Raw genomic sequence first — 11,568 nt, 5'->3', positions numbered from 1 at the left:
CCAGGGTTCTTTAACGTGCACTGAAGCAACGTGCGCGAGCATTTGCCGCATTTAAGCCCCCCTTCTAAATGCGGCTGCCGCATTCAGGACGGGATTTAAGAGGCCAGAAAAGCCGTAGCCATACTACTGAACGCACATAAGAACAAGTTGCAGCGAGTAGTTGAAAAGTCGCAACACTTAACGGCACATATGCCCCGAGTTTCCAATTCAAGTTCACAAGCTAGAACACAAGCCGAATGCTGTCCGATTGTGCGGTCCTGACAAGAACTTCCAGGTTAGCAGTTTTTAGCGCAAAGAAAGGAACGGCACAACAGAAGGCACACATGACACAGTGTGGGCAGTTTCTCGTGTCATGCGCTTCTTCGCGCTAAAAACTATTAACCTGCAATGCCAACTAACCCACCAGTCTGTTTTGTTGAAGAACTTCCAGAGTGCGCCTTCCTCCCACGTCGGTATAAGTTTTGTGTTTGCGACTCAAGAGGGGCAGAAAAAAAAAAAAAAAAGTTGTCTGCTTGTAGGGAATGCGGCGAAGTTCTGGGTATTGTCGGTGCGCGTCTGGGGCGCCATCAAGATGCGAAGCGTGCAGCAACAGCTGCGTCGCGGCCGACTCTCGGGTCGCGTTCTCACGCTTCGTGCCAAGTCTTCGCGACCGGCTGCCGTACGCGGCGACCGCTCAGCGAGGAGTCGCCCGAGGCGGCGACGACGTCAACGATGGACGCCGAGCGCAGGTGTGGGCGAAGTCTCCCCGAAGCTTTTGCGAGGGCGAAGGCAACGACTCCGCGCAGCTGGCGACCTGCATGCTCGAACACGTATCGTGCATGGCGCCGGTCACGTGAATGGAGCTTTCGTTATTGAACGCACTCTGTGTGGACAGGAGGGAACGTGATGCGCTGTTTGAAAGCCGTAGACATCTGCTTAATTATGGCGGCGTAACAGTTCGTACCGTTTCAGACGAGGGTAGGACAGGGAGCGTCCTTCGCAAAGCCGATTGTGGATTCCCGACTGTGTTGCCAGACATTTCGTGCAGAAAGGAAATACTTAGTTTGATTTGATTTGACTCAATGGTGCAACCATGTACGAAAATAAAGCGCACATAACTAGCACGTGCATCGACACTTTTAAGGGACCCTAAAAAGATGCGCAAAATGAATGCTTATCACACTGATAAGCATTCTTTATACAGTATATTTTGATTCCGCGATAATAGCTTGGCTGATTAGTTAAAAAATATAAAAGCAAACGCTGAATTTTGTTTTTATTTCCTGCCGGAATACCAGGGGCGGTTCCTCCATGCCAGGCTACATCTTTTAATCTATCGGCATTTTCGTTTTTGTTTTGTGGTCGTCCCACGCAATTTGCGCCTAACTTTACAAGTATGCAAATGCAACGTAGCTGAACAGAACCACGGTAATCTTGTTTGCCATCGCTTGGAGATACGAAGATTATTTTCTGCATTCTGCCTATTTCCGTAATTATAATTAATAAATAATTAATTACTGAACTTCTCTTGTATTATTATTAAATCAAAGTCTCAATGATAGAATTATAGAAAACTCCAGATGCAACTTTCTGTTGCTCAATACGGGCCACATAAAAGTGATTTGCCAAGCATGAAAGAAGCCCGTGAATACACTCAATGGTGCCGCGCGACTGACCACTCGAGGCCCTCTGCGCGCATTCGCGGGCTTCTCTCACGCTCGGAAAATCACTTTTATGCAGCCCGCATTGAGTAACAGAAAGCTGTATCGGGAGTTTTTTTCTCTTGCTCTGCAATTGTCTCATTGACACTTTTCATCTAACTATAATATCTGAGAAGTTGAATAATTGATTACGACTAATTATGTAATTAGGGGGAATGTGAAAAGTACCCTGAGCACCTACAAGCGACACTACCTTGCCTATACCTTCCAAAGCCTCTTTTCTCGGCAAGTTATATTTTTTTATTGCCGAAGAGCCGTACTACTAAAGTTCAAGTTCTTTTTATCTGTAGTGCCTTTTTTGAGTACGTGCTTGGGCTATCAGAATATTCGAAATTTCGCATAGTGATTAGCCTTCATTTACATGCGGTGTTCGAAAATGACGGCCATGACATCAGCGCCCGCTTATTGTCTCGTATCAGTGTCCCGGTAAATTAATTCGAACGCCTGTTTTGGAGTCGGCCAGCTGCCTAACAAAGTTGGTTCTAGCTCTGAAAAAAATTGAATTTATCCGAAAGAAGTTTATTTTACCCTAAATATTTAACAGTCAAATGGCTGACTAGGCCATCACGTTAAAAACAAATTAAGAAATCACATGCTATGCCACGTAAAGCCCGCGAAGATGCATGATAACGAATGTTTCGACATTTCGCGGTTCATAAACGTGCACATCATCGCCAAAATTTGGGTTTATCACCTGCTTTATCACCCAAGTTGCCACGTGATCACTTTTGTAAATATATAAATCGAGGTTTCTGAAGATTTTGCTCGTAAATAATAAACTAATTACACTGAATGCTAAGCGATACAAGTGCAACTCCTAGCACGTTCTCCAGTAAAGTAAACGGCCTACACAACTCTGATTCGACCGAAACTCGAATTCGGTTATCTTTGATCTCCCCTTCCCAAACAATCTTAAACAACATACTTGAGGCTATCCCCAGAAGCATTAGAGAGGATTTACGCTCAACGAGCAATTTCCATTCAAGTATCTCTGTCCTGAAAACTCAGCTTCACCTATGGACCCTTGAGTATAACGCTGCCGTATAATTAATATTGGCCTACTTTATAGATTTCTTTTTTTTTAACTACCACAAGGCAACGAATTCGTAACTCCAGCTCACCACATGTCGACTGCATTTCAGAGATTATTTTTTGGCAAGAACCTAGAAATTGGGCCGCACTTCCTCCCGAAATCACCATGATCACCGACCTGTCCACGACTGCCATTGATAACCATCCATCAAGTCACACCGGCTAAAGTGACAGTCGATCATTTGCCCAGCCCTCATGTAATGTCCGATGGTAACCTTTGAGATGAAATAAATAAATAAATAAATAAATAAATAAATAAATAAATAAATAAATAAATAAATAAATACTCTCGTGCGTCCACATTTATTTTAGCTGACTTCAGGCTGTTCTTGTTTTGTGCAATGCATTGCGTCTGCGCCCTTTCTGCACACTACTGGGTGCAGACATTGGCGTCCGCGACGTTTATTGTTCTCTTGAAGCCGGCCCGGACATAAGCAATCATCCGTTACAATGGTCACTTCGTAGTAGAGGCGCTCGTTGCATACAACCTTATCTCCGCGGCTTCGGTACTCCCGGCATAATGCTCCGATTTCCAGACACTATTAATGCAAATTGCACTGTTTGCGTCGCTTTGCTGGAGCCGGTCAAAGAGTACTGGGAAATTTAATATTGTATCTCGAAGCCCGTAAACCATTGTGATCAACTGTGCACTTCTTTTTCACTGTTAAGCAAATTTTGTTTGTAAAGCTACGGTTGAATAGGCAAGCAAATCTATTTCCAGTTAGGGCATCAGGTATTACGAAGAATGTCGTGTTCTCTTTTTTTGTTTTGTTTTCTTTTTCTTCATTTAGATGTTCGTTCAAGGGAACAATAAATTTGCTCTTAATATTTTTAAAATGTCGCAATTAGGGTCGATAAAGCATCAGAACCTTTAATAAAAAATTGAGGTGACTGCGCGCTAGTTCGCTTACACACGCACGGATGGCCACGTGTCATTGAATCTAAACAGTGCGGTTGTGGCCCACGCTTTGTAAATTTCTCAATCGTTGGCAAAGCTAAAAATTCAAAGGGAAAGGAAAACGTTAGGGGCTTATTTTGTCAGGGAGCAGAGTCATGACGAAAGTGCGAACTCTCTGGCTTTTTTCTTTCTTTTTTGTCTTTTTAGAACTTTTTTTTTTTTTTTTGTCGATAGACATGCCTCTGTGTAACGTGGTGCTGATTACTCGTAAATGTCTTGAACGTTTCATGCATGCGTCGTTCGAAAAAAAGAGAATGTTCCCAGAGATAGTCATTCTGTAAGCAAATCGCCATACTTTATTGTCTATGCCGTCCTCTGAATTCTCATTTCTAGTCTTCATTTCTGTTTTCTGGCGATCCCCTGGTCAAACAGCGTACATTCTTCGATATGGCATTTGAGAGAATTTTTTTCTTGATAATGCATTCCGTACAAGATGGTCCCGCCAGAGCTTTCTCTCCTGTAACGAACGGCTCGAACACGCGGATAATCTGCTCTCACGAGAAACCACAGTTATCAGAGGTGTGCGAACATATGGGACCTAAACAACTGTATAATACGACTCCGAGATCACCCTCCCCACCTCCCCGAGAGAACACCAAACCCTTGCCTTTCCCGCGACATCCAGCCTAGACACAAACAGACATGCACGCAAAAGAGGAAGTGATGGATATCGTTCCAGCTGCGCGACAACACAACACACACAAAAAAACGGAGAGAGAAATCACGATAATATAACGCAGGTGCCATCGTAACACTGACCGTGGCGGCGCGTGCCAATTCACGGTCGCACGCGTCAAGCCCGCGGAACAATTGTTGCTTCTCACGCGCGGTTATGGCGTGCGGCCTCTGCAACCGTCGCTTACCGTGCGAAAAGCACATTGCCTCCTCCCCACAGGCAACCGCTCTCGCTTCTATTGTTGGCGGCGTATTCGCGCAAGTATGGAACGCGCGGGCGCTATGGAGGATAATCTGCTCCCCGTGGTTGAATGGGCACCATAATCGGGGAGGGGTGTTTCAGATGAAAAGTCATTTCATGTTTGGACAGCGTGAGAAACATATGCTCGGGCACATGCAGCCCTTGCGAGATGTCGTTGAACGGCGTGACGTTCGCGACAGACTACGTAAGCCACCCCCAGAGTGTGTGCGCTTGTGAGGGCCCTCTGAACGTGGATCGCGTATACTGCGGCACTCTAAGCAATGTTTACCCTTATTGCGTGGCCCAGTAGCTTTTCTTAGAGCAAACTGAAAGGGACGCTAATGAGAACGACGTGTCACTTTGGATCGATGAAGTATTCGTGAAGGGCTTCGTTTGTGTTCAGTTCACCTGAACGGGTAGCTTGTTAAAAGGGAAAATAAAGGTAAGGGTTTTACTTCTTGAATTTAGCGCCATAATTTCAAAGGCGGTGCGTCAGGACGTCGCAGATTTCAAGGTACATTTTTGCGTTTGGGCCGTTTTGGCTCGATTAAAGTTCTTGAAGCTTGGTAAGTTCAGTCGGGCTCTCTTAGAACACAGTGTAGTCGGTTTTGGTCAATAAAAATTCACCTACACCCAGCAGACCGCGTCAAAATCAATGGTGTCACTGCGAGATGGTGTGGCAACTTCAAGATGGCGTCGCCAGCTGACTTTTTTGTGGTTGTTATTGCATCGTTTCTGGCTTACCAAGCGTCTTCTCGCACTAACAGCGTCTTTCTTTTGTTTCTGTAGAAGAGTAATTTGCTAACACAGCTCAGATAATCTTTTTTTCATGTCATTTAAAGTGCGTGCGGTCGTATGCGCGCACTTAGTGCCCTAGCTTCAGTACGATCCTTGTAGCGTTCAATGAGAGGCAAAGATTATCTTGCATAATGGTTGTACGACAACCCTGAAGATGTTATCTTACTTTGGAAAGTGTCTTGTGCAATGGAGGCAAGTTAACCCGCAGCTCCTCAGTACGGCGTGCCTTATAATCAAATCGTGGTTTTGGCTCGTAAAACCCCAGAATTCAATTCGCGCATTTTCTTAATTATTACTTTTTTCCAGACGTAGTGAACCACTACCCTGTTCGTTCAAACAAGTCAAAGGGTTCAACGGGTGGTTTCAAATTCCAAATAAACACTGCCCGGTCAAAAGAAGCCTCAAGCTGAAACCAACGCTTCGGATGAAGACTTGTCTTCATCGCCAGCATGAAAAAGAAAATAGAAAAGGCAGTTAACAACAAAGCCTCCCGCTCTCTATTTGCCGTGACTGACAGGCATAACTCCACAGATGCGTGTATTTAAGCGCATCGTCTAAAACTGCATCGCATGAAAGAGAAATGTTTTTGAGGTTGTCAAAAGAAGGCTCCACATGCCGGGTCACAAGATATACAAAAATGGAATGGAAGTGCGAAATAGTCCAAAGGCAATATTGAACGAAAAATCTTGAGCGTAAGTTAATGTGCCTCACTTGTAAATCGCTGCAGCATCTGAAAGGGGCTAGCAATGTGGCAGCTGTTGAAACTCTATATGTAATTTCCAGTTTTCGTTTTACGTTAGCCAATCGTGATTTGTAGAAAAAGTTTCCGCATTTCAAACGTAATTATTTATGCGACCATAATTCCTTCAAATGGTTTGTCCAGTTTAGGCATGTTTGTAGCACTGCACGCAATTTTCGTCTATATATTCTAGTCTCCTTCTGCAGCTGCTCTTATATTATGGCAAGAAAGGAAGCCTAAATAAATTATTTGATTGTCCATTATGTCACGCACTCCGAAGTTTTACATCAGCCGTCTCAAGTATAGGCTTGGGCTAGAAAACTAACCAATATTTGTAATAGAAATACCACACGCGTAATCAGGAAGGGAGACAAATGCCAAGTTATTTTTTAAGCTAATCCGATTAGCGGCCGCTGTTTGCACTAGTTAACTGTGTTATCCGGCGACAAAAATTAGCCTACCATGACTGGCACTTTGACCAAATAGAAAGACACATTCTTCATTTTACTTCACTACACTCAAGTTGTCTTTTTTTCTTTTTTTGATAACCTTCCATTACGTTATATTTTGCAAACATTTTGTATCAACTACTGGGGTCGAGTTCACAAAGTTTTTCAATCTTACATGTCTCTTTTTTTCTTCCATTGGTTTATCGACTTCGCTATTCATATGTCCCGCATAAAGATTGGCTGGCATTTTCTTTTACTTGACCCCTCTAGTGTAAGAGCTTTTTGAATACGAGCCCTGGTTCCTCCCATTGTCTGAAACATTTGCATTAATACTAATTGACATATGCTTAGATCGTTTCCAAAGCTCTGTGCTGAAACGAACGTTGCACAAGAACGCAGTTCACTGTGATTTTATGTATGCGCCAATTGGTAAATTAGTGGCTGCTGCAAATGCGCTGCTTACTTTCGATTATAACACCAACAAGAAAAGCTCGAAGTGAGGCTCCCCTTGAAGATATGTACTTTTATAGTTTTTGTCTTCATCTGTTACATTACAAAACCATCGAAAGGCTCGCAAAAATAGCCATTCGAACGTGGTGTGGCCGACGTGGCGGGGATAATGGTAGTAGGACACGGGTTGGAGGAGAAGCCGCTGTCTGTTTTAGCGAGTTTCAGAGCGTCCTGGAAATTATTTACGTTCGTTTTACCGTACTAACGACATTTCCCGCTTTTGAAAATTGAAAATAGGGGGTCAAATCGGCAAACATCACGAAACGAATATTCGCAGCCGTGATCTGGCTTAAGGTTGCTAGGGCAAAGAAAGCAGTCACAAAAGATAAGGGAACTTATGCTGGATGGACGGATGGATGGATGGAAGGTAGGAGCGTCCCCTTTGAAACGGGGCGATGGCAGTTGCCACCATGCTCAGATTTTTATTTTGCCTTTTATTTTTATTTTTATCTGTGTTGTGTGTTATTCTACGAAAAGTTGAGCGCGCCCTCTCTTTTTCGAGGACGCTAGGATTATCCCCTGGACAGTGGCGCCTCCCTTTAGCGGACAGAGGAGTAACTAACTAAGCGGCTCCCCAGTCGGAGGGGTCGCTCCGCCCACCGAGTGCACCTGGCGGGGGGACGCTCCTCACTCTGTATAAAAGCCGCGTGTGGCTGCCTGTCCGCTCAGACCGCTGCCGCTCAGCTTAGTGACCACGTCGCGAGGCGCTTGCAGTCCTTATTAAACCCTTCGAACTCCGCACCCGTTTCGTCGGTTTCCTAGTTTTTCGAGCGACGCTGAAGTTTGCCGCCATGAAAACCCAGATCTGCCATCGCCGCGTCACCAGCCTGGACAAGGTGGCGAAGGGTCGCGTCGATCGCAACGAGATCGACCTGAACCACGGATCGGCGCTGGCCTTGCTCGACAAGCTCGCTCAACTGGTGCCCAGCGCGGGTCGCTGCAAGAAGCCCACAGAGCTGGAAATCATGCAGGAGGTCATCGACTACATCCTCGACCTGGAGATGACCCTGAAGACGCAGCCTGCGAGCTTTACGTCGTGCCCGGCGTCGTTCGAGGTCAGCCCGGCGTAGCAGTCTGGTGGCTGTCCACTTCCGTCGGCAACGCAAGGGCACACACGTGCTCGAAAGAAAAGGTACGTGCGCATTTTTGTTATTGTTTTTTTTATTTGGTATGTCGCCAACTAAATCTCGATGCGTGTTATTATTTATGAAGTTATTTTAACTCGGGTATGAACTACCCGTACTTTATGTAACCCACAGTCACCCCACACGACTGCCGTATCCTTCGGGGAAATTTTAGTACTTGCGAATTAACAAGCGCTTCTGAAAGGATTAGTGGCGGTTGCATTATATTTACGTTTCTCTTTCTTGCCACCATCACGTGCAGGTGACAAATGCGGACATGGTCGCTCACCACTTGGCCATGCCCGCGCTTCGAGCAGCGCTTCCGCCAACTCCTGCTTCAAGCTTCGACTTGCGAGACACCGACACGGGAGTCTCATCAGCGGCTTTTCTCGGGCAAAGCTCTTCTCCGACGCCTCTGATTTGCGAAGAGCCCCAGGGTGCTTCTCATGACCTGTCGTCCAGTGAACCACCTCGCATGGGGCCAAGCTCTGGCCGTGCACGATTCTGACGGTCCCTTTTGCTGCGTCGTCTGGTCACATGGATCGCGGGAGAAAGTCGGGAACATCGTGAAAATATCGCCGACCAGACGTATTCTACACCTTTGCACAGGGCTTCAGCCGTCCCTCAGGTTAGTAACGCATGCATTGTTTGATGTGCTCATAATTAAGGTTCTTTTAATCTCCGTAGAAACTAGCGAAATGTAAGACAGCGATATAAATACCGGCCTTATTTCTAGTGCTTTCTTTTTTTGCAAGCTGATCCATCTCTGTGTTACTGAGAAATCGACTTTACCATTTTGTCTCCTTAGTTAGAGGACCTGCCGTCAAACGTCCTATAGCTGTTTATATTACATAGCTGTTTACTGTTTAGCTATTTACTACTTGCTTCTCCGAACAAATAATTCCTGTATGGATGTGCTGTGGGAATAAATATCATTTGCACTTTGCGTTGAAGAAATAAATAAGTATAAATTTGGGATCGCATTTTTGTGCAATGAACAGTGCATGCAGATTCATTTTTTTTTTTTGCTGCCTAGCTGCAGCAGATAAAGACGTCGACATTGGTTGACACTATCAGTTTTGCTTGAAGTGTTTAGTGTTGTAACTTCAGTTAACATATACCTCACTTCATCACTCACTTGAGCTGCACAAAATAAGCGGGTAAATTACACTTAAAATCGCTATTTAAAGGCACTTGAACGATAGGCACGCTTCGATATCAGCCGCTGTTTTCCTTAATGAAAGACAAAATCCTTTCATCCTACAGGATCAGGAGTGCTTTCTACAAGAAGAAAGCGAAAAATGCCTGGAGTACTTGGAGCAATTGGCTTGGCTTCTGCCCCTGCGGCTGCTGCTGCGATTTGCAGTGGGTTGACGTCACCAGCCGCAGTTCGGCACGCGGCTTACATCGGAACAAGGATCACTGGTCATCTCTGGATTCTCAAACGAGGTCAGTGTGTTTCAAGGTATCCAATTTATTTAGCAAGAGGGACTGCGTCCATTTTTAAAGAAGTTACTGCTAATGTTCTTTGGCGGCGCGTTTGGACAGGAATGCTCTTTTTTGCTTTTTGTTGGACTAAGTCAGCATAGCAACTTAAGGGCAATCTTGAAAACGCAAAACGTAGACGGGACATTATGCATCCTGCTTAACTAAATCGTCACAGAACAACGTCGCTATTACGGCTTCGATAATATCTGCATGGAGTATTGTTGTCCACGTGTTGATAATGTTGCTTCTTTCTTTTTTCGCAGGAACGTCCTGCGTATTTGCTCTACTGAGCAGCGGAAGAGGACGAGAACGTGGTTTGAATCGGCATTTACGGCAACTACCGCTCATCGATATGTCCACAAGAGCGCTGTTTATGAAACCGCTGAGAAGAAAATGGATGGTGACTCGGCAACCAGACGAATCGACAATTGCCAACATCGGCTGCAAGGACAGTAATAAAGATATTCTTGTCAATGCGTGATGTCGTGTGTAGCAGGGTGCATAGTAGTCGTCAACCTCTGACTGGTTACCACTGCAGCCTGATGTCAGTTTTAGTAATAGAATGCTCGTCCTTAGCGACCCAATGTATTCGACATCGACTAGCCATTGCTGTTGGTCAAGAAGCATTATTTTGAGGTAGGTGTTGCAAGCTGCTGTATTTTCATGCATACCGAACACAAAAAAATTCAATGCATAAGATGCATCTGTAAATTTCACTGACTTCCACGCGAAATAGCCCATTGAGAGTTCTGCACATTGTTTCATTCATTTTGAAACTCTTCAGCACTGCTTTCAGACTACGCCCTAAATATATGCAACGTGCTTGGGACAACGGTAGAATGATATGTCCACGACGAGACATTAAATGAAATGTTTAACGCTTTCCCGGCGCAAGTAGAATGCAGAATGACGGGAGGCTAGAGCCTGGCATTTAAATGAACTTCAGGTGAAATTATGAGTAGCCGTATTTTTCGCTGACAAAGTGAAGCAAAGCTGCAATGGACTCAAGCAGCGCATCAATGCCCTTGCCTGCTGGTATCGTCAAACAAACCGATGGAGAAATTAAATGAGACCATTCTGCTGGCAAACGGTCAACCATGGTCTCACGGTTGCGGAGACCAACGAATTTAGTTATTCGCATTTGCTGCAAGCTGCAGATGGGCCTAAACTTGGCGAATATTATCTAGGATATAAAATTAAACTGACTGCATTTTGACGATATTAAACTAAAACTAAATTCTGCGGTCTGGCGCGCCGTAACCATGCACGTTACAGTGGGAGAGTGTGGCGAAAGGGAACACTTGCTGCTCCGGTATTGCGTGAGGGAGAGGGCGTGGCCGCGACGCCACGTCCCCCTCGCTCTCGGAAGCCGCTGTTGCCCGCGCGTTCCTTGACCGTGCAAAACCTCGCCTGGTTTTTAACTGCGCCTCGGTAAGGCCAAATCGTACGCCATGGGACGTTTTTTTTTTTCTAACCGAATATGAACCGGACGCAAGAGCATGAACCATGAAACATGAACCGGACGCAAGAGGCGAACATTGCTTCTGCAAGAAATTGAAATGCGTATTGTACGAATTACCGAAATTTCGTAATCGGGGTTTTTACAAGTTCCATTATGGTACGTATTGTCAGTACAAATTGCAGCCGGTTAATCCCCAAGGTATATTGGTTGAAAACAGATTCTGATGATGGTGCCGGTTTGGAGATACGCGCCGTCAAATTTTCGTAGGTCTCACGGTCACATATTGTAAAAAATGCCGCTTCATACGCTGAAGTACAGTTACAGCAACTGCG

General features: G+C 45.2%; 1 protein-coding gene across 1 annotated transcript; it reads left to right on the top strand.

Annotated features, from left to right (window-relative positions):
* The first annotated feature begins 7,812 nt into the window (after nt 1-7,812).
* On the top strand, nt 7,813-10,248 carry LOC126528291 (protein extra-macrochaetae-like). Its single transcript, XM_050176179.3, has 4 exons — nt 7,813-8,294; nt 8,549-8,914; nt 9,553-9,735; nt 10,038-10,248. Exon 1 carries the CDS (start codon nt 7,954-7,956, stop codon nt 8,230-8,232), a length of 279 nt encoding a protein of 92 aa, XP_050032136.2. The 5' UTR covers nt 7,813-7,953; the 3' UTR covers nt 8,233-8,294; nt 8,549-8,914; nt 9,553-9,735; nt 10,038-10,248.
* Nucleotides 10,249-11,568: the final 1,320 nt, after the last annotated feature.

This window comes from Dermacentor andersoni, chromosome 9, assembly GCF_023375885.2.
Source record: "Dermacentor andersoni chromosome 9, qqDerAnde1_hic_scaffold, whole genome shotgun sequence".
In the NCBI taxonomy this organism is placed as follows: Eukaryota; Metazoa; Arthropoda; class Arachnida; order Ixodida; family Ixodidae; genus Dermacentor; species Dermacentor andersoni.
Note: the sequence above shows the minus strand (reverse complement) of the source record. Positions and strands in the feature narration are given on the sequence as shown.